This window comes from Crocodylus siamensis, chromosome 4, assembly GCF_052110815.1.
Source record: "Crocodylus siamensis isolate JL-2025a chromosome 4, ASM5211081v1, whole genome shotgun sequence".
NCBI classification, from domain to species: Eukaryota; Metazoa; Chordata; order Crocodylia; family Crocodylidae; genus Crocodylus; species Crocodylus siamensis.
This window is the reverse complement of record NC_143398.1, coordinates 213,522,435-213,545,681: the sequence shown is the minus strand read 5'-3', so window position 1 is coordinate 213,545,681 and position 23,247 is coordinate 213,522,435. Positions and strand designations below refer to the sequence as shown.

The window sequence follows — 23,247 nt, the reverse complement described above, 5'->3', positions numbered from 1 at the left end:
TAAGAGAGAGGGTGAAATAAAATATACTATTTTAGTGAGACTTACCAAATGTTTTATGCTCTGTACTATTTAAATATTTTTTGCATATAAAAGGAAATACAGATTCACATATTTTACTTTGCCAGCTATACTGCATCTGTGGATTAAGCACCACACAGTGATTTTCTTTAAGTGAATCCTTAGCAGAGCCTGCAAATAGAATTTTGAAAAATGTAAAATAAAGTAAAAATCACACTTATTTGTAAAACTGACTCATAGTTCTCTATAAATGTTACTGTATTGATATACAAACAAAAGCCTCTATCAAGTTAAGCCACCTTCTCTATCAACACTAAGTTACACAAAGGACCTGTTTGAATTCACAGGAACTGGATAACTGAACATCAGTCACAACATATATTTATTTGCACATCTTCACTTGCCAATGCTGTGACATGAGATATCTGAGAAGTTCCAAGGTCTCCATCTTCTGTTCCAATAAATAGACCTCAAAGATGGAACAAATCATGTCACAGAGTTTCCCATACTAATGTAAAACTAGTCAATCAAAAATTCTTTTCCCCAGAAAACACAGAATCCATATTTTAAAAATATATTTAACAAACCACTGTCAATCACGATCATGAAAATTCCTCCAAAAGCAAAAGGGCAAGATTCCTAGTTGCTGTAAATTCATATAGTGAATTTCAGCACTATCATTGTCCAGCTTATGTGCTTGGTCATCAGTGTGAAAAAACCTGCCCACAAAAATAGTACATCATTTCATGTAGTTCATTTTTCAGATAAGAAGCAGTTGCAGGAACAGTACTCTTATACTTTAACTTCAGTTACAGACAGCATATAATTACAGTGCTATAACATATCCAAGAAGAACATCAAGTACTTGGTCTCCAGTTCACAAATGCCAATGGTGCTCCATCTGACCACTGCCAGCCAGCAGCTGCATCCAGTTGATTCAGGCCTGTCCACAGCATAATTTCAGTAATGTTTAACTTCTCTGAAATATATGAAGGAGAAAAACAGACATTTCTTTCCTGCTTTAGAATACCTGTGGATGGAGACAGGCTGCTATCAAATTGCATGACAAAAAACAGTCAAAATTAAAAAAAAGTCATTAATAAGTGCTTATGAATACCACTGCAGCCAACAACCCTAAAAATACCACTGGCATTTACCCTCACTTCTTGATTAGGTTCAATTTAATTAGTAATTAATATAATACTGAAAAAACAACAAATGTAGCTAGGGGTGCCACAATTTACACATAAATGTGCAGACATTCAGTAACTGCACAGTATGCAAATCTTTGCAACACAATTCTCTGCTACTTTTAAAATTCACAACATCCATCTGTCTCGTCAACACAACTTTCACATCAAACCCTGTTTCAGCTCTTCTAGACCAATATATGACAAACATGATTTTAAGGCAAATTATTTATAAAAGTCTTTAGTTCCTTCACTTAAAAAGCTTATGCATTCCATACACTAGTGAAAAATGAATGTCAGACTTTCCTGTTTGCTATATCCTGTTATTGCAAGTAACAATAATAGGAAGCAAGTTGTTATCTGCAAAGAGAGGAAGTAATGAGATTTGGAAATATAGGTCTTTAGACCCCAATTCTGTAACCCTCTACCTTCACTGATATCTTCAACTCACATTAACAATATTACTGAGTTCCTAAGTATCAGAATCAAACAGGGCTAATTAAAGAGTTTTTCTGCACACAGGAAAACAAAAAGCATACCAAAGAAGCACTTTATACTTATGAAGAAAGCACATCATTTCCCCATCAGGATATTTACTGCAACCCCCCTGAACATTTAGTGGTCATCCTAACCCAGTTAGTCTAGGAGCTATTAATTGTGACACTAAGAATGAGGCATAGCCTTCATTTAAATGGATTTTTGTACATGATTTGCATAATTCTCCAAAGAAAATGAACATTTCTGTAGCCATAGGTACAAGAACAGGATAACAAGTGTAATGGCAAATCATTCAGAAGGGTAAAGGATTAGTAAAAGATAACTGCAGTAGCACATATAAAACCTTTGAACTTGAGTAGTAAACCTACAGCTTATTTAACCTATAGTTTATTTAAACCTTTACTGGAGCTTTACTGGAGCACATGATGTGGAAAGACCTTGAAGACAGCAGTGGAAAATGGTGAATACTATTATTGGTGTGTACTGAGTAATCTCTCTTTGCAAACCTATGGAAGTCCTTCTACCTGAACAAACTATGGGTGTGATTCTGCAGCTCTGAAGGTTAAGAGACCTGATCTAGTTATGAACTTCCCTAAAGTTTAGGGCTGTTTGGGTGTAAGTTTTGCTTTGAGCTGGTCCCCATAAAACACTATAATCAACGCTTTTGTTGAAATCCTAGCCCTCAAATTCTCATTGACTTTAAATTCAATTCAAATTTTCATCGCTTGTGCCATGCAGCCAAGCAAGCTAAGCATGTAATGTGTAAAAGACATACTCACCACTTTGGTCACTTATGTACTCCTGTTCTTCCATGTCTGTGATGCTTAGCAAATCTCCTCCTTGTGTCTGACATGCAACACGTGCCTCATTCCAAGGAAGAATAGAAAAAATATTGAACTGGTAACAAATGTGTGTGTCACGGTTCTTCTGCCAAAAAGTGTCACAGCCAGTCTCTGCATGAGATGTCAGTTAAGAACAGAATATTACAAACCAATTGGATAGAAAGTACTATAATATAACAATTTAGCTGAACACCAAGAGGGCATGCAATGGAAGCATGGTTATGAACTCATTTTCAGTGCTCTGATGTCACAAGTATAGAAGGAAGTTGGAGGCTATTTGAAATTAAAACAATTTATATGCATAATGACCTAGTTGGCTTTTCATAATGTTAGTAAATATGAGGAGGCCAAACTCAGCTGATTCAATTTGTCAGAGGTCTAATTAAGTCAACAAGAATACTGGCAATTTATACCAGCTGATGATCTGCCTCTAGGAACGTAAAGGTGAAACTGAATCACTAACTTTCTAGGAGCAGGGTGAACCATGCCCATGCTACTGCTGAAGAGAGAAGGAAGATTAATTTCACCTTATCAGAGTATACTCAGGGAATGAAATATTATACATGCTTGTTATAGCCATAATTGGCAATACTGAAGTTATCTATGTTGTGCGACTGACTGCCTTGGGCAGAATTTATCTGGGAAAATTTTAGCCCAAGTAGTTCAGCTGATTCCTAGAAACAAGGGAAAATTATGTTTTCTCCCATTTAAAAATGAACCGTTGGATCCAGAGATTGGACTCAGAAGGGTATTAATATGGTGTCACACAATGGAATTTTTTTTAGATTGCTTTGTAAAAATGTAGGAACCTCTCTCCCTTTGGTTGGTTTTTTTTACTGGGGTTCTTTGACATCCTGCCTCTCCCCACTGCTTTGCTGCTTATCCCAGAGCAAACTAACATTTGCCCCCGGGTTAACTTCTTACCCAGTAGACCTTAGTTCCAACTGTTCCAGTCTGAGCCTTGTACTTCCAGCAGAGGAAGTTTTGCCAGTTTATGAGTAATATTTCTAGGGCTTATATAAAATTATAGGTCCCCTCTCCCATAAAAGAGAGAATCCTGAGGCCACCAGCAGCTCAGAAAATCACCTTTACCACAGGCAATCAATACAATAAATAGAATAGCAAAGTCATTACACAAACAAGAAAAATCACATATAGAAGCAACTGTGGGTTGTGGGGACAGAATACAAGAAAATAACTATAACAATTAAAGAAGGATCTTGCCCTGCATTTCTTATTAAAATACAACACCACTCTCTGCCCAGAGAGTTGTCCTGCTCTTTCCCGACAAAGCTTTCCTGAAAGCAGCTTCTCATCTTGCAGTCCTATCTTCCATCAACTTGGGAACAAAACTGTCTAAAGCCTAGAAATCTCTAGACCCTTTTGCCTTATCCTGCACATCTATGCACTGTCACCTCATCTACTAATCTATATTTTTCTATTCAATGAGAATTGAAGCTTATGCATACTATGCAGATAACTTCCTCCCCACAGATATGCAGCTGTCTGCCATGCTAGATGACATTCCTGACCTACAATTACATGTTTTCTTGAATATGACATACCTTTTTATGATGCGCCACTGAAAAAACAAAACCCCTGCTGCTGGAAACCAGAGTGCAGATTATACGTTAGGAAATACGGCAAGAGCCATTTCTGCTGCTTACTGGATAAAAGTGAAAGTAAAATCTGCATGTAATCCACAGACGGTGCATCTACACATGCTATTACAGGGGCGGGCAAGTATTTAAACTGGAGGGCCACTTAACCAATTTTGGTGAGCTGCCAAGAGCCATAAGGGTAGCCCTGCCCCTCAACAGGTGCCTTGCCCCCTTGTCACCATCTTGGGACCAGAAGTCCCACCCCTAACCCCTGACCTTTGCTACTGGAAGTCCCTCCCCTTGCCCTGGGAGGAGGGGGGGTGTTACCATCTTCCAATCACAAAAAAACTAAATTGTATACTAAAAATCACATATTGACAATAACATATTCTATTTTGAAAAATATTTTTGTCCTGATTTGTGTGAGTGCTTTTTGCATATATAGAGGTAATTGTATAATAGCTCAAAATGAAGTCTTACTCTTGTACACTGGGGGGAGGTATAAGGGCATCGAGGGTTTGGGGGGTATGGGTGGGTGGGTATGGGTTTTTTGGGTTGCTGAGGATATATGTGTGTGGGTGTGGGTGTATGTGTGGTGTGGGTGGGTATGTGGTTTGTGGGGGGCTCCGTGTGTGTGTGTCTGTATGTGTAGATATGGGGTATGAGGAGGGTCACCATATGGTTCCTGGCTGCAAGGTGGGGCTCACAGGACTTTGGCTCTGTGCCTCCATGTGCGGCTCCCAGCTAGAGTGCCAGGAACCCCAGGAGCCAGCACAGCCTGATGGCCTGGGACTCCCCACAGTTCCTGGCACTAGTGCACCATCAGGCTGTGTTGGCTCTGTACAGGTCCCAGGGTTACAGCTGGGAATCATGTGCCACAAGGCCAGTCTGGCTGCCTCCATGCCATGCTGCATGGGTCCTGGAGTTTCATGCTGTGCTGCATGGGTCCTGGGATGGGCTGGGTCAACTCAGTGCCATGCTGCTGGGAACCAGGTGGTGCCAGGAGATGCCCATTTGGCTCTGTGCCATGCAGTGTGGCACAGAACTACAATGCCAAGACCCACACAGAGCCAGCCTGGCCCATCTCATCCTGGCCCAATGGTGTGAAAATCGAGTGCTGCTGGACCCAGCTCACTGGCTCTGTGCTGCACTGCACAGGTCCTGGCATTGTGGTTGGGAACCGCACAGCATGGCACAGAGCCAGCTGGCTGAGCCGGGCACTTCCCACCAGCACATGCTTCCTGGATGCAATGCTGGCACCACAGACCACAGCAGGAGCTAGCCTGGCCTCTGTGGCTCCCAGCTGGATCCTAATGCCACCAGCTCCAGCCCTAGAGCCCTGCACTCCTGCCCGCTGCTACTTCCTCTACCCTGCCTGCCACCACTGCCTTTCTCTTGCCGCTTCCCTTTCTTCTCCACCTGCCACCACTATCTCCCGCACCCGCCCACTGCTTCAGCAGCATGTGGTTCCCAGCTGCAGGGCTAGGACCACATGGTGTAGCAGGAGCCAGCTGGGAGACACATGGTGTTACCTGAGCCAGGCTGGCTCCTGCTGCACCAGCAATCTTTACCCCCCCAGCCTGTTCTTATCTGAGTTCCCCTCTTGGGCAAGGGGAGTCAGGGAACAGCTCCAGGTTCGCCAGGCCAGAAGCCTCTGCCAAGCAGTTGGGAGCTGGGAGTGGGGTGGGGATGGATGGGTCTTGCTGCTGCTGTCAGCTCCTCCTGGGTCCTGCTGCTGCTGGTGCCTTGTCATCTTTGACAGGCAGCCACAGGAAGATAGTCCTGTGAATTGTCTAAGGTTTTAGGGGGCCTGCGGGCTGGATAGCATGGCCTGGTGGGCCTGATCCAGCCTGTGTGCTGTATTTTGCCTGCCTTTGTGCTGTTAGCACAGAGCAATAAACTCTGGTGCATATTGCACTGGAGTTAATTGCTCCTGGGTGCTGTGTTAAAATGTAAGCTTGGGACTGTAGTATGTTGAGCTGGGTCAAAGTAGCCCTGGTTGACAGGGGACCTGGGGGGTCAGCCTGCCAGCCTTGGGGAGGGTCAGCCTGCCAGCCAGGAGCTGCTCCAATTTGGCTCAACATGCTGTGGAGGGACTGGTTGGGGCACAAAGGTGTTGCAATGCAGGGCTAGCTAGCAGGCAGTCCCTGTACTGAAGCATTTCCGAGCCCTGGTCAGCCCTATCAGTGTCTACATGTATGCTGCTGTACACTAAAGAACTCCGCCATAACATAGTACTTGTATTTACAAGTACTAACCTGCAGTGGAGTTTCAGTTTTCTGCGGCCTAAAAGGGCAACACATGTAGACACTGACACTTTATTTTGGAGCTAATTAGGCAGCCCCAAAGTAAATGTCTCATGTAGATGCACCCAGCAAGTAGAACGATAAGCAGGCTCAGATCTCTAGTTGCTGCTACTCAGCAAAAAGATAATTTTTCTTGATTCTGCCCTTTAAAAACAAGGTGTGTTTCTTATCTTGGGGCAACCTGTGTGTGACAAAATACAATATATTTAAGGCAAATGGAATATTTACACCCTTTCAATCCAATTTCCTTAACTATCAATTATTCAAGAGAGATATAAGTTCTCTCTTATTCAATTTAAAGGTAAAAAATAGCAAACTCTATATGAGAGTCCTTCCAGGTATTTTTCTCCCGAAAAAGGATTTCCCTTATTGAGGGTTTTGCCCTTTGAAATGTAAGCCACAACAGTTTGGGATTGACACCTCTTTCCAAATACACATTGCAAATTACATCTGCTTTCTGGATAATCAACATGCATATCCATTCCAAATGCAAACTATCAACTTATGTTCTGGAAATCAGAGTTTCCCTCAGCTGCAAAAAACCTTTGTTTGGTTTAGACATTCCTAACACCTAATTTAGAGATCACCCCTATTACTAGTAAAAGTCACAATTTTCAACTATTGTACAGAAATACGTTCATATTAAATCCCATGGTTCATATTAGTATAAAAATGATAAAACCGAACAGCTCTTAACTTTAGCTATAGAAAAACCAAACTCTGTATTAGTAAATCCAAGTCATGAAAATATCTATGCATGACACACTAGTAACTCCCAAACCAATTCTGATTATCAGTAGGTTTGTGACACTATGCTAAAAACATTTGCAAAGTGCTCAAACTAAAGAAAAGTAGGACTGGAAGGGACCTCACAGGATTATCTAGTTCAGCATTTCTCAATCTGTGGGTCATGACCCAAACGTGAGTCACAAGAATATATGAAAGGGTCACAGACAAACTGTAAAAATGGATCAACAAACTGTAAAACTGACTTCTCTTTTAAAGGAGAAAAATGTGGAAAACCGTAGCTTTTCCCTCGAAGGCTGTCAGTTCCAGCCTGAAAGGGGCTGCTTGGGGCCCTCCAGGTCTCTCCCTTTCCCCACATACCCACCCTCTGCCCCACACAGTGAGAGGCTGAGGCCTGGGGGTGGGAGGCAGCAGGTTGGGAGCGAGGGGCACTGGCTTGGGACTGGCCATCTATGTTTACAAATGGTCCTTGTACAAAAAAGGGTGAGAACCACTGATGGTCTAGCCATCTGCTCAAGACAGGATCATCCCTGACTAAATCCCAGCCAAGTATCTTTCCAATATGCTACTGAAAATTTCCAGGGATGAATAGTCTACAACTTCTCTAGGTACCCTGTTCCAAATGCCTGACCACTCTCATTGTCAGAAAGTTCTTCCTAATCTCCAATCTAGATTTCCTCTGTTGCAGCTTGACTTCATTGCTCCTAGTCCTGTCCCCTATGGCCACAGATAAAAGCTCATCTCTATCCTCTCTGTAAACTCCCTTCAAGTACCTGAAGATTGTTATCAAATGCTACCTCAGTCTGCTCTTCTCCAGACTAAATAACCCTAGCTCTTTCAGCCTTTCCTCACAGTCTTGCTTTCCAAGCCTCACAATCTTGCTTTCTGCTGGACTCATTCCATCTGTCCATGTACTTCTTGAAGTGAGGGTTCAAAACTGGACTCCTACAACTACACCTGTACTACAGGTGAGGCCCCATCAGTGCTGAATAGAGTGAAAGAACTGCTTCCCTTGATTTGCAACTGACACTCCTGTTAATACAATCCAGTATGCTGTTGGCAGACAAGGTTCTTTGGGTGAATCTGATATCTTTATTAGACCGCGCAAATAGTTGGAAAAATTCTTAGCAAGCTTTCGGGTTTAAACACCCTTTGTCAGGCTGAGGAAGCATCTGCACTCCAGAGTGGTGTGCACTCTTCCTGGATGGAATGAATAGTAAAGAAGCCAGAGGCTGGTCTGCATGCAAGAAAGCCAGTCAGTGAAGATGGAAATTGAGGAGTCAGTGGTTGAAAGAGGCTGGGGGTGAGGGAGGGGGAGGAGAATTAATGTAACTAGTAAATAGTGGAGAGATACCTTGATAGTCAGATGTTAGGCAGGTTATAAGGTCTATTATAAATCCAATGTCTATATCTAGTTTATGATATAGACACATGCCTTAAATACACCTTAAATTGGGCTAAAGTGCCTTAAATCAGCATGTGTAGATGTGCCCAATTTGATATTAATTTGAGAAGCAAAGATCCCACATGAAGGAGCATCAGACTAGATGCCAGACAGTGGCTAAAGTGGCTCAAGAAACTCTGCTGGCTCTTCTCTATTGCTCCTACATGTTGAGACTGAGCAGCCTTCTGTCACTGCCTTCTGCCACTCCCCAAATTTTCTACAGAGGCTGCCTGACCTCCTCGCAGGTCAAAACAGTCAGCATGTGGGTATTTTATACTTTACCAACTGGCATTTATAGTATTTCATGGGAATTGGACATCCAAATGCTTACACAGGTTCAAAAACAATTGCCTGTAATTCATTGTTGTTTCTCCATAGTTTAGGTTTAATCCTGAGGCTATTTAAAGATACAGCGTGAACTAAAAGCAGTTTACAAGCTATGCTTCAGTCAAAAGTAGTAGTGTCTCTGTTCAGAAGCTAACCTCCTCTGCCTGCATGCTGTGGAGATGATCTCTGGAGAGTTGAGAAACAGGCTGGTAGGAGTATGGTCTATTATGTGCAAACTGTACGTCAGCATTTTATTGTTTGTTTGTTCTTAGGGCCAGACTTTGAGTATCAAAGGGGCAAGAATGAAGAACTATGATAAAGTGTACAGTTGTCTGAAGAATGTCCACACCAGCAGAATGAGAGGGATCTTGTAATCAGTACACAGTTACCTTCACCCCCCTCAACTAGGATAAAGATCAGACAATACCTTTTTCCCCATTTTTGTTGTTATAAAACAAAGAGAACAAATGTGGCACATACCAAAATTTGCGCAAAACCCCCATTTTTCATCTCGTTCATACCGACTTGTGGTGGCACACCAGTGAAATTCCCTTCCATCCCTGGTACATTCATAATACCACTTCTTGTTGTACTGAAATGGAAAAATGCAAGGAAGACCAAGAGAATTTCCCATCAGGGTATATGTTTCTGTAATATAACACAGGGGATAATAGTAGAAATTACCATATTAATAATGGTAGAAATAAATGTTGTCAGTCAAATATTAGTTATGCACTTATATTTGATATCACAGCAATACTAAAATTATGGTTAGGGTACTATGTATTAAATTATTATTTAAAATGTCTAGTTAGCTAAACTGTGGGTGCATCTACACGTGTGCTTTACTGTGGAGTTGAATAATTAGCTCCTCAGTAAAGCATCACCATGTACATGTATGCCAGTATTACAGTGCAGTAAATTAACTCCACCATAAGACAGTACTGTTGGAGATATTACAATCTTACGACGGAGTCATTTACTGTGCAGAAACGTACATGTAGACAGTGACTGGGAACACAGCAGTTTGAGCTGGTGCAGAGCAGCCCCAGGCTGGCAGCAGACTTGGGTGGTCAGTTACATGGATACACAGTTTTGTGCCCCAACTAGATGCTCCACTGTTCAACACCACCACCCAGAGCCTGGGGCTGAACCCCCAAGCCTGCTCCCAGCCAGAGCTGCTCTGCCCTGGCTCAAGCTGCTGTGGTCCTGGCTGCATGTGCAGGGGCTATGCCCAGGAACAGTGGACTCCAGTGCAAACTATGCTGGAGTTTACCACATTGCCTTAATGGCACATGTAGATGCACCCCGTTTAATTTTTCAAAACTTAAGGCTTTAATTTACTACAAAAATTCACTCACGTGAGGTAATATGCATAAAAATGTGCAGTAATTACACATAAAATAGGTACGTTTTAATTATTCAGTTGCATGTACAAATGCAGCTCTTGCTCAGCCAAATGTCTTCATGTGTGTAAGTACTGTCAGACTGTCAGGTTTTAATTAGCATATTGTTATTTGCATCTATTCAATAGCAAACAAGCAATATAACATAACCCTCAACAATTTTTATGACTTTTTGATCTTTTGTATTCTTTCCTCTGCTATTTCTCTTTTATACTTCTTCCTACTAGAATTGTAATGCATAATGTAAAACTAAAATGTTTTATACATTTTGACTTGGGGGAAAAAGTAACCTGTGTTATTTGATTTCACTATCATCACAATTAATGTTTTTACAAAACAGCCAAGATATTTTTCCAAATATATTTAGCATAACAAACAAGGCTAAGTAGATCTGAAAGCTGGAAAGATTTTTTACTTTACTTCAATAGATCAATCAATTTAATTTCTAGCACCTAAACCAGTAAAGGAGAATCTTCTTTCTAAAGCATCACAGTCATGCTTCGAGTAAAACTAATGGGTGCCTATACACGTGTTTGGGGGTAGTTGCGGGGTGGGGGTGTTAATTAGAGTGGTTCCTGGAGAGCTGCTCTAATTAAAACACCACAGCATCATGTGTGTTAAGTCCTTGCACATTTAAACATAGCCACAGGATGCTTTAACTAAAGCTCATCTGACAAGATTTAGTTAAGGTGCCCCAGCAGCTATTTTTAAACCTGTGGGGGCTTATACATGTGATGCTGCGGTGATGCAGTTCTAAGTAGAATGAGGAGCAGACTCAATTAATTGTGTATAGGCACCCAATGTTTGTTAAAAAAGATCCTCCATCTACAAAATAGGCACACCATGCACAGTGTTCTCCAGATTTTCCCATTGCTAATGTCCCAATAATAGTAAAAGAAATTAATTAACTATACGTCTCTTTTAAAGCCTGCTGAAACTAACGGGCAGCATGAAAAATATGGAAGATACTGATATTTGTTAGTGTTATATGCTCCTTTGTCTATTTAATTATGCAGTTTGCTATGTAAGTGCAAATAATTAATTTAGCCCTAAACATTTTTTAGCACATCTGCTGGGACCAAGAATCAATGGCTGCAGATATCTTAGTCATCAAGACCTAAACAGAACAGGTTGGAATGTTTATCCACTGTTTTCTGATCAACAGTTGCTGGATAGCACAGAGGGTAGGGGACAATCCAGTGAAACAAAGAACTTAAGAGAAGTTAAAGGACAAGCCCTGAAAACAGTTGACAGTCACAAGAAGGCGGTAGTTGCTGGGCTGACACTAACTGTCTTTTAAAAAATGTCAGGGTATCAGGCATCATAGGATCATAGAAAATAGGGTTAGAAAGGACTTCTGGAAGTCATGTTATCCAAAACCCTGCCTGAAGCAGGATCATCTGTATACAAACCAATCCCATACAAATCCTTGTGTAAAGGATAATTTGGACCTATTAAAATCTTGAGAAGAATATTAAACTTAAGCAAGATAAATGTGTATAGGTCTTTGTTTGTTTTTTAAACCTTTTTCCATCTGATGGCTGTTTCAATGGATAAAGAAATATATCCTGAACAAGCGGTCCTTGGTCACAGTATTTCACACTAATTAATATCTCCCAAAAGTAAGACTATGGCAATGGTCAGGCCCAATAGGCCTGCTTAGAAAACATCATTGTTAAGCTGCAGTTCTGGAAGTTGGGTTCTAGTCAAAACACTGGGTGAATCAGGGAGTTCCACTGAGAGCAACAACAAACACTGGCCAGTCACTTGAGTGTTCAAAGAAACTGAGCAAGGGGGTCAAAGGTAGTTTACTATGAACTGCGACAGACAGTTTTATCTCTTTGCCCTGAAGGTCTTTGTAAAAACATTGTTAAGATATCTGGATGTCTGAAGGGGCTCTGGCATATATTACACCTGAACTGCAGAGGTGTTTGAAATCTGGGCCTGGGTCCTGAAATTTGCTCTTAGCTCTTATTTTCACAATAGGCTGAACCTAAATTCTGGTCTCCATGATCCAAAGTTCCCAGTGCTCAGAATCCACTTCCCACTGTTGTCAATACATGATTTATGGATGATTTTAGAGACTACTGACATACTTCAAAACAAACGAATTGATTGTGAATTTGTCTCTCTTGTCTACAGTTCTTTCTTTGACTGCTTTACTCGTGCAGAGCAGATAGTAGTTCCCATGTGCCCTTGCACTTTGAGCAGGCACAGCATAGTGGGGCCACCTTATAGCTTACAACACAGCAACAGTGGTTTTACCCTTCCTGCCACTGCAGTGGAGTAAGTCTAGTAAGGAAGGGTGATTAAAGCAGCTGTAGTTTCTGGGGGACTGTACAGGCTGTGGCAGCTTGCCAGGCCTAGCCTGGGGAGAAAGGAGCTGCTATACCCTGCTAGGACACCAGAAAGTACCACTGGAACTGCTTACATTTTAAATAATTAAAGAAAACTTTAAGTAGATAAAAGAAAACAAGGAGAAATATGGAACCTGTGCCTGATGGAAGGCAGAGAAGCTACTCTTCAGTATATGCACACATGCATTTTGTTTTTGCTTGAGGCTGGCTTTATATTCTAGCTTTTGGCCCTGAAGCCAGATGAGTGATGTGGGGCCCATCTGGGGGCTAGATAGGCTCTGTGGCCCAGCATAGTCCCTTCCCACTCCCCACACATTGGGATTGAGTCCCAAGAATCAAGCGCCATTCCCTTCTGCCCCCCCCCCCCCACACACACACTGTGCCTGGGCCCTGGGGCCCAGCACTCTCCCATCTGGTCCTGTGTGCTGGGATTTGGTGCCCAATCCAAAATACAGGGCCCAGAGATCCCCATGGATCCAGAGTTTTAGCAGCAGGGGAGCACTCCCCTACTGCCAAATTTCCAGACCTGTGGGGAGCCCTGTGGACCAGATGACAGCCCTGCAGGACAGATCTATCTGGCCTGCAGGTTGAGCACCCTTGTTCTGCACCACCTGTGCACATACTTATGAGGGGAAGATGGGTTATGTGAATAATTTTGCAAACAGCACTAAATCAGAGCACACAGTTTGCTTTAAAATCCACTAATTTTTAATCAGATCTTATGGGGTGTTTGTAGTTCTTCTGGCAATTCTTCAGAGTGTAGAATTGGCAGTACTGGTATCCAGCTTCAGCTTTTACCGCTATATAATACTATAGATAAAAATACCTGCACCATGGCATTGCCATACCAATCAGTTACAAATGATCATGTATTAATAAATTATATGTCTCAGAGAAACCCTACAAAATTCTAATGAGAAGGTGAATAGGAGTTCAGTTTTATTTTTTACCTTCAAACGGGCGCTCACAGATATCTTCATCATTGGACATGTACTGCTTCCACTTATGGTTAGACATTCTTTTTGCCACAATATGATTGCCATTTTCAGCAGATAAATGGTACTGTGATGCACCAACCACCAACTTTCCATTACAGTTCCACCATAACGAATGCTGAGTAGAATCACATTCAAACATACTTAATGGTTGCTCTTGCTTACTAATGTTGAGTCCTAGGCAAGTGCTTGTGCCTATGTTGTAAAGATGACGATTAGAGACCCATTTCCACAACATATAGTTGGAACGTTGATTGCAGTCTTCAAGAACAAGTCTGGATGTATCTGCTTTAATGCAAAGGTTGTAGTCTTCACTTTGGATAATAAATATTCCTTTATCTGGGGGAGGGGAAAAAAGTTCCATGTAAATTTTGCAGAGCCATGGCCTTAAGTTGGGCCAACTGAATTAAAACTATTAACTGCAAAATTAACCTTCAAAATAGTATTAAAATCACTGGCAATTCAGAGACAACACTGTTCTAAATTTGTGGAGGTATATTTATAAAAAATGCTTAGCCATGCTTCATAACCAAATACAAAAAACGCCCTACACGTGACATTTCTGAACTCTTTTGCCAAAACATCCCAAAGTAGAATTCTTATATAAAATAAAATTTTAAATATACAGGCCAAGACTTTCAAAAAAGCAATGAGTGATTTCTGGTGACCAAGAAAGATGCTTTAAAACAGGATTTTTTAGAAGAAGGCCCCTTTCATGTATTCTCAAGTGGATACCAACTGAGGCACCCAAGATTATTATTTGAAAATCCTGGTCACAGTGAAACATTAAATATAGAAGCAAGATTTAAAATGTTACAGTAAGGGTATGTTGAAAGGAATGTTATATGCTAAAAGAGAATTCTTGTATGGAAAGAACAGGAGAAGTTAAGATTAAAAGAAAAATGTGGGTGAAGGTATCAGTCTCACATATAAGTATTCTTCCTTCTCTGCTGTCATCCAAGAGGAAAACATGTCCAGTTTTATAAATGGGATGTAAAATGCTGATATTTCAGTTATTGGGGCTGATGCTCATGAATTGCATTACCCTTAAACTGCTGAATGCATAATTATCAACTATGTCTGAACTTGTGGATATTCCAGACTTCATAGGTTTTTAAGACTGTGATCACATAGAAATTCATTTTACCATTTTAGAACCAAATGTTTATCTCAGAACATTACTTGCATAATCAAGCTCTACATAGGGAGTTAACTGAGAAGTTGCAAAACACGGAGAAATAGAATAGCTGAGCTATTATCTTCTACACTGCAGTTACTAGAGTTAAATTGAACCAGGGAGTTCCTGCAATAATAAAATTGAGTTCTTTAACACTTTTTATTTATTCCCTATCAAGAAGTTAATCTGTATAATTTAACATTTAAAACAAAATGGAGATAAGGATCTGATGATGTTGTATGCACACGTGTTCACATACTGTCACTTATAGATTTCATAGATTTCATAGACATTAGGGCTGGAAGGGACCTCGGGAGATCATCGAGTCCAGCCCCCTGCCCAAAGGGCAGGAAGTCAGCTGGGGTCGTAGGATCCCAGCAAGATAAGCATCCAATTTACTCTTGAAGGTGTTCAATGTAGGTGCTTGAACCACCTCCGCTGGCAGACTGTTCCAGACCTTGGGGGCTCGGACAGTAAAGAAATTCTTCCTTATGTCCAGCCTGAAACGGTCTTGCAGGAGTTTGTGACCATTCGACCTCGTCATCCCTTGGGGTGCTCTGGTGAACAGACGTTCCCCCAGATCCTGGTGTTCACCCCTGATAAACTTATAGGTGGCCATCAGATCACCCCTGAGCCTGCGCTTTTCCAGGCTAAAGAGTCCCGTGGCTCTCAGCCTGTCATCGTAAGATCTGTTTTCCTGACCTCTGATCATGCGTGTGGCTCTCCTCTGGACTCTCTCAAGCTTCTCCACATCCTTTTTGAATTGTGGAGCCCAAAACTGGACGCAGTACTCCAGCTGCGGCCTCACCAAGGCCGAGTACAAGGGGAGAATGATGTCCCGGGATTTGCTCGAGAAGCATCTATGGATGCACGCCAGCATTTTGGTCGCTTTACTAGCCGCAGCATTGCATTGCAGGCTCATGTTCATCTTGTGGTCAATGATGACCCCCAAGTCTCTTTCTTCTGTAGTGCTAACCAACGTAGCACTGCCAAGCCTATAAGGGTGCTGCAGGTTTTTCCTCCCAAGGTGGAGAACCTTGCATTTATTGGTGTTAAACACCATGAGGTTCTCGTCTGCCCATTTGCTGAGCTTGTCTAGGTCAGCCTGGATCACCCGCCTGTCTTCTGGCGTGGATGCTTTGCCCCAAAGTTTGGTGTCATCGGCGAACTTGGCCAGTCCACTCCTGACTCCAATGTCCACATCGTTAATGAAGATGTTGAACAGTATGGGTCCAAGGACAGAGCCTTGAGGGACCCCACTGGTCACAGGGCACCATGATGAGTGACTGCCATCACTCACAACCCTCTGGGTCTGACCACGAAGCCAATTTCCCAGCCAGCGGATCATGGTGGAGCCAAGGCCACAACTGGGCAGTTTGGCCAAGAGGTGATCATGGGATACCAGATCAAAGGCTTTTTGAAGTCAAGATATATGACATCAATCTCTTCTCCCTTGTCCAGGTGATAGGTCACCTGGTCATAGAAGGAAATGAGATTGGTCAAACAAGACCTACCCGCAACAAACCCGTGCTGGCTATCCCTTAGAATGTTAGCCTGGGCCAGTCCCTCAAGGATGGCCTCCTTAATAAACTTTTCTAGGATCTTCCCCAGGATAGAAGTCAGGCTAATGGGCCTGTAGTTAGCCAGATCCACTCTCCTCCCTTTCTTGAAGATCGGCACCACATTGGCCGTCTTCCAGTCTTCGGGCATTACACCAGAGCGCCAGGAGTTTTCAAAGATCCGTGCCAGGGGCTGGACTATGACACTCGCCAGCTCCTTGAGTACCCTGGGGTGCAGATTGTCAGGGCCAGCTGACTTGAAGGTATCTAGCTTCTCAAGGTGTTCCTTGACGAGGTTAGCATTGATGGAGGGTAGGGGATCCCCCTCACCCAGATTTCCCTGTCCCATAGCAGGCATGGGCATCCCGTGTGACTGATGAACGACTGACGCAAAGTACCTATTTAATAGGTTGGCTTTTTCCTGGGCGTCAGTTGTCAGTTGCCCCATCTGGTTTAGCAGGGGTCCAACACTGCCCTTGCTTTTCCTCCGGCTCCCCTCATATCTGAAAAAGGACTTTTTGTTGTCCTTGATGCCTGAAGCTAGTTGGAGTTCAGTTGCAGCCTTGGCTTTCCTGGTTTGGTCCCTGCAGGACCGGACCAGCGCGGAGTAATCCTCCTTGGAGGTGAATCCCGTCCTCCATCCTTTGTAGGCTTTCCTTACAGCAGTGAGTATAAACCAGTATAAGCCAGGGGAATGCTAGAGAAGGGCTGAAAGGGACCTCTACAGGTCATATAGTCCAACTCCCTGCCTGAGGTAGAATCATCCCTATCCAGACCATCCTATACAAATCAATCATCAATGGGTGGCTATTAGCAAACTGTCTGATCATAACTGATGCTAAGTTCTCAGGGCTAGAGGCTTTGGAAAGAGTGCATCAGCCAGGCTGGACATAAGACCACGCTCTGGCAGTTAAATACCGTATAACCCATAGGAAGACACAAGAAACAGCACAAATCTTGAGTAAGTTGTGTTTGCAGTACTCTTCTTCACTATCTATCTACCTGCTAGCTATCTGTTACCCCTGGCTTATAATCAATTGTGAAGAGTCCTAAAGTGATAATATTTTCAAACAGACATGCAACTTATACATAAAAAGTACTTCTTCCACCACTAACACAAAACTATACAACAATTTTGGGCAAGTAAACCTGCATAACTGTTTTTATCCAACTACAGGGAAAATGGAGGTACTGTCATTTTCCAGCACCCTAAACATTTTCTCAAATAGATGTTACCCTTTTCCTAAAGGCTATCGGTATACATGTCAAGGGTGCAGAATGGGCATGTGCTTCATATATGTATAGTGTAGAACATACTTCTACTTGAATTACATGAAGGACACCTGTAATGTAAGAATTTTATATTAGTACATAGGTTCAGTGAGTAAACATTTTACTATTTGTGCTGGAGAAGAGAGGGGAGGGAAGCCTGCTAGACTCTTGCCATACTAATATAAACCAGTGGTACCTGACCCTTCTGGGCTGTAGGCTCAGAGGAGAGGAGTGGGCATGGGTCAGACGCTGTGCACAAGCCAGATCCTATGCAAGGAAGCCAACTTCCCCCACCCTGGCCCCATGTGTGCGCCAGCCCCAACCCCAGCCCTGTAAGCACTGGATTGAATCCACCACCTTAGCCCCGGCCCTGTGCGTCAGATCAGGCTCACTGCCCCAGGCCTATGCTCCAACCCCATCTGGTGCACACAGCCATTATCATCTTGCCCAGGGTTCTTGAAAACATGAAGGCAGGGTACCAGTAGCAGTGTTAATTGCTACTGCTCACTGCTGCCAAATATCCAGACCTATGGGGAGTCCTCAGTCTAAATAACAGGCTCCGCAGGCCACATTTAGTTCAGAGGCTGGAGGCTGAGTACCACCAATGTGAGATGTTCCTACTAATAGGGCCAGGGCAAAGAAGCAAGGAAAATACAACCAGATTCCTTTTTTGCAGGCTGTCCTTCCCACTGGAGAAAAGAAGATTCAATTTACCTAAGCAGAGAATACACTGAGCAAAATTATCACGGAATGCTAGAGAAGGGCTGAAAGGGACCTCTACAGGTCATATAGTCCAACTCCCTGCCTGAGGCAGAATCATCCCTATCCAGACCATCCTACACAAATCAATCATCAATGGGTGGCTATTAGCAAACTGTCTGATCATAACTGATGCTAAGTTCTCAGGGCTAGAGGCTTTGGAAAGAGTGCATCAGCCAGGCTGGACATAAGACCACGCTCTGGCAGTTAAATACCGTATAACCCATAGGAAGACACAAGAAACAGCACAAATCTTGAGTAAGTTGTGTTTGCAGTACTCTTCTTCGCTATCTATCTACCTGCTAGCTATCTGTTACCCCTGGCTTATACTGGTTTAGGTCAACCCTCTTGGGCAACAGGCATATTTGAAACTGCTGTTATGCAGTTGCTCTCAGATAAGATATTTCATCCTGCATTATCCAATTGGCTGTCAACTACCACATATCTGTCACCTTCAGCGTAGCCTCAGACCAAGGCTCTTATCCTGACCACGCCCCTCTACCTACTCCTGAAATAATTTGTCCTAGTCCTGCACTTTTCTGGGCTAATCTAGAGAATCAGACATGTTATTCAGGTTCCTCCATTCACCCTTGCTCTCAGGTCTAGCCAACTTGCATAATGAAGTTAGTTTAAGATTAGGTGCTGGCCTGGTTCTTCTTACAAAATCCAAAACTGTGGGCCATATCACCAGAATGGCCTCTGCCTTTAGGCCTTGTAATCTGGGATATGCTGTCCTTGGCATCACTTTATTGCAATACAGCTACAGTTGGGACTAACTTAAGTCCCACGTCAGTCTATACACAGCATTAATGTTCTTTAACACTGCTCATGTAGATGCCGGCCTATTCCTGCTTATTGCACAGTAACTTGCTGCACAGTAAATTTAAGTCAGCATAAATGCATGTGTAAACACACCCTGCATGTGACTCCCATCCTGCAAAGTGCAAAAGCAACTTTGACCAAAATGGTGGAGCATTTTATGAACATAGTAAAGCCACGCTAGGGGGCGAAAAAGATTATTGAGCTTTAAAACAGGGAATTCTTTTGACTCAGAAAAAGGTCCCAGTAGGCAAGTCCCAAACTGCTTCCAAAACTATCCACAGTCCATAGTGACTCCCATGTAGCCACCTTCTAAAAGAAGTAGGCGTGCACCGATAAAGATATTCTTGACTGATACCAATTATTAACCAGCCATACCAGCTGATACCAATCTGATAGCCGAATTACAGGAGTGTAGCCCAGCAGCTTGGAGAGCAGTGTCCAGCCAGTAAGTCTGTGGAGTGAAGAAACATGGTGGGGAGTGAAGAAACATGGTGGGGAGGAAGGGGGGGACAGAATGAGGCCCCTCATGGTGAGAGAGGGAGGGAGTGGGGCAGGGGCAGGGGCAGGTGCTGCCAACCAGGGCAGTGAATGCAACCCCACCAGGAGCAGGATGGAGCTGCAGAGGGCTTGTCCACAGGACGCAGAGGGTGGGGAGGAGGGATGGCTCCCTGCCGCTGAGCACACCCCTGGGAGACGCATGGGGGTATGTGCCCACCCCAGATTTGGGTACAGAGCAAGGGCAAGCTGCCCACTGCAGGCCAGGGGCTGCACCAGTCTCTTCTTGGCAAGGAGGCCGGGATTAGGAGTGTGCTTGGGTTAAGTGGTGGCAGCGCTGGGAGCTATACGATGGGCTATGGCCAACCCAAAATTCATCGTAGGCTCCTCTCCATAGCAAACTCTCCCAGCACTGGTACCCCACCCTGCCCCTGCCTGCCCCAAGCGCAGACCCAGCCCACCCTCCACCCCACCAGCAAGAGGCCAGCACAGCCCCTGCCCCCAAGCCCACAGAAGGCAGCTCACCCTCACCCAATGCACAAATCTGGGGGGTTACATGCTGCCAATACCTCCCCTGGGGGTGCACACAGTGGCGGGGAGCTGCCCCCCCACCCATCCCTCCTGTGCCCCCTGAATGTGCCACCTGCAGCTCTGGCCTACTCCCTCCCTCACTGTGGGTGCCTTGATCTGTCCTCCCCATGCCCCTACTGCCCCACAGACTTACTGGCTGGACACTGGTCTCTAAGCTGCCAGGCTGCATTCGTGGCCATGTGCATGCTGTGGCTGCATGCGTGTATACAGCATTTATTGGTGACATTATCGGCTATACTGGTCAAAAAAGCTGGCTGCCAATAATGTCAATTTTCCTTTTATTGGTGCCGATCTTATATGCCACTATATCAGTGCACCTCTAAAAAGAAGTCTTTTTTCAGAGAATTGTAGAACATTTCAACTTTCTTTACCATTAAGACTGTTACTTAAGAATCATCGTAGATAGTTACTAAAAACGGGCAAGTTACCTTACCTGAAGTACATATTTACAGAATCACATTTGGCTCCATCCAAAATTTCTAGGAAGATATTTAGGAATGATACCAATAGCAATACTGTTCCCTTCATCATCATGGACATGGATCTATGCTATCACTGGGATAAAAAACTACCTGCATAGGGTGAACTGGAAAAGGTATCATCATCAAATGTAGAACTGCAATTTCTTCACTCAGACTAAGTGATGGGAACGAGCCAGTACAGAAGTATCTCATGGTGGATAAAACTAATGATGTCTTTTACAAGGAAAACTGAGGCAAAAAAAAACTGCATAAGGAAGGAATCTCAATTTGGGCAGCTTGAAGAAACTACTGTTCAGGCCAGCTGTTCAGCCAGCACTCAAAGTTCCTCTTCATAATATTCAGCACTATTAATAATATTATAAGATGTGTGGTAAGACACAAAAAAGGTATTTTAGTTCCCTAAAACTTTTCATTAGAAAACTATTCCTGCTGGTAATAAGGGAGTTTCAGTCTCATCAACAGCTGATTGAAAATTAGCCAGGAACTGCTGGGTATAAGGAGAACTTCACTTTTCTTTCACAAGTGGGAAAGAGAGCAGTGGCCTACAGTCTCCTTCCAGAATAGGAGGAAACTGGCAGAAAACAGCCAGCGAGGTGGTGGTGGCAGCAGAGAATTTATCTTCGCTGTGCTGTCTTCACTACAAGTTAACATAAACACTTACCCAGCTATTATCTCTAACCACCTACACACACAAAAACTGCTGACCCAAGTACTACTGGGGCTGCCCAACCCTAGAGGCCAAGCTAAACTCTGAATGAGGCTTTCACCCCTGCTCATGTCCTACCCGTTTTGCAGGAAGGGCAGAGTTAAGTAACTCAAGTGCCAATAATTCCCACAATTCCCTTGTAAGCCCAGAAGACAGAGAAGTTTTTCCAGGTCACTGGAAAGGTACCTAAAGGCATGTCTGCCTAGCAAACTCACTGTGCGAGGCAGAAGTACCCACCCTGACAGGCTACCTCCCGGATCAGAAGTGGGGTTCAAGCAGCACCACCGCCTGCTGCCAAATGAACACCGTCATTCAGCAGAGTTTGCCCCCAGCATAGAGGGGACGTGGTTTCGCTCCTCCCAGTCCGGGAAGTCGCCCGTGAGGAGCAGCCCAGGCTGCTGGGGGAGGGAGGGCACTGTCTGACCTGGTGCCAGAGGTGCTGAGTACGCGAGGGCCCTGGTCCCCTCGGGAAGGCGGCTGTCACCTGAAATGTGTAAAGCTTTCCACATGTCTATCACCTCCCCCTCCCCCCCAGTAAAAGGGAAGAGGGGCCCCCTCCCGCTCGCACCAGGAGCCCGCGGCACCCCTGCAGCGGGCGGAGGCACGAACCCCAGAGCGCTCCCGCCTCTCTCCGCCGGCAGAGGAGGTTGGCGGGCTGCAAACAGGAGCCTGTAGCTGCCTTCCCAAAGGCAGAAGAGACGGGGAGAGGCCTTTCCCCGTCCCCAAAGGCCTGGAGGGACAGGGAAAGTTTGCCCGGGCTGCCAGCCCCGCCGCAGGCAGAGCAGAGGGGCCCGGGCCGGGGAGCGGTTCCCCGGGCGGCCCGGAGAAGCGCGGGGCTGGCGGCTCCGCCCCGTCGCGCCGCGCCTCATTGCTTCACTTACTCTGCAAGGAGGGCGCAGGGTCCCGGCTCAGAGCCGCGCCGGCCTCGGCCGCAGCGCAGCGAAGCAGCAGCGCGGAGCAAGCCAGGAGCGCGAGCGGGAGCGGCCCGCGCAGCATGTCTGCTCGTGACAGCCTCGTCCGCGGAGGCGAAGGGGCCGGGCCGGGGCGAGGCTGGCAGCGCAGCTGTCCCCCCTGCCGCCCGGACGGAGCGCCCCCCCGGCCACGGCCACCTCCACCCGCTCCCGCCGCAGGGAGGGGACTGGAGCCGCCGCGCCCTGGTAGTTTGCTCTCGCCTAGAGGAGGGGCATGCGGCACCCACCCAGCCGGCCCCTGCCAGATAAGAGGGAGGAGATGGGAAATCCCCCCAAGCCCGTCGTCTGCAGCTTGGGAGGGTCAAGAGGAGCCTGCTGGGGGGCAGAAGGCTGAAACTCCTCACCGCACACTCGCTGCGGCAGCTCCGCGGCCCCACCACGTGCCTTGCGCTTGGGAGTAAAGTTAGATATCTGTCCACACAGCGCTTTGCCCGAGGTGTCTCCAGCCTGGGCAGAAGTGTTAGGACCGAGGGAGGTCATATGGGGCCGCTCTGTGGAGAATGGGGAAAGAGGCTCTGTTTAAGGAAGGTAACCTGAAAGGGGAAGTGGGCATTTAAAGGGAACTATTTAGAGCAGGGGCGGGCGACTATTTTGGGCAGAGGGTCGCTTCCTGAGTTTTGGCAAGCCATTAAGGGCCGCATGACAGGCAGCCTAGGGCAGATAAATATTAATTTTCTAAACT

The 23,247-nt window shown here is 44.8% G+C and overlaps 1 protein-coding gene across 1 annotated transcript in view; it reads right to left on the bottom strand.

The window, feature by feature from the left end:
* The window catches only part of PLA2R1 (phospholipase A2 receptor 1), an 87,529-nt gene extending 64,756 nt beyond the window's left edge, over positions 1–22,773 (bottom strand). Inside the window, exons 1-6 of the mRNA XM_090045631.1 lie at positions 22,476–22,773; positions 13,687–14,070; positions 9,454–9,621; positions 2,486–2,659; positions 884–997; positions 46–189 (exon numbers count right to left, since the gene is read on the bottom strand). Coding sequence (XP_089901757.1) covers positions 46–189; positions 884–997; positions 2,486–2,659; positions 9,454–9,621; positions 13,687–14,070; positions 22,476–22,590 — 1,099 coding nt within the window. The 5' untranslated portion in view covers positions 22,591–22,773. The remainder of the gene's footprint in view (positions 1–45; positions 190–883; positions 998–2,485; positions 2,660–9,453; positions 9,622–13,686; positions 14,071–22,475) is intronic.
* Between the last annotated feature and the right edge of the window lie 474 nt (positions 22,774–23,247).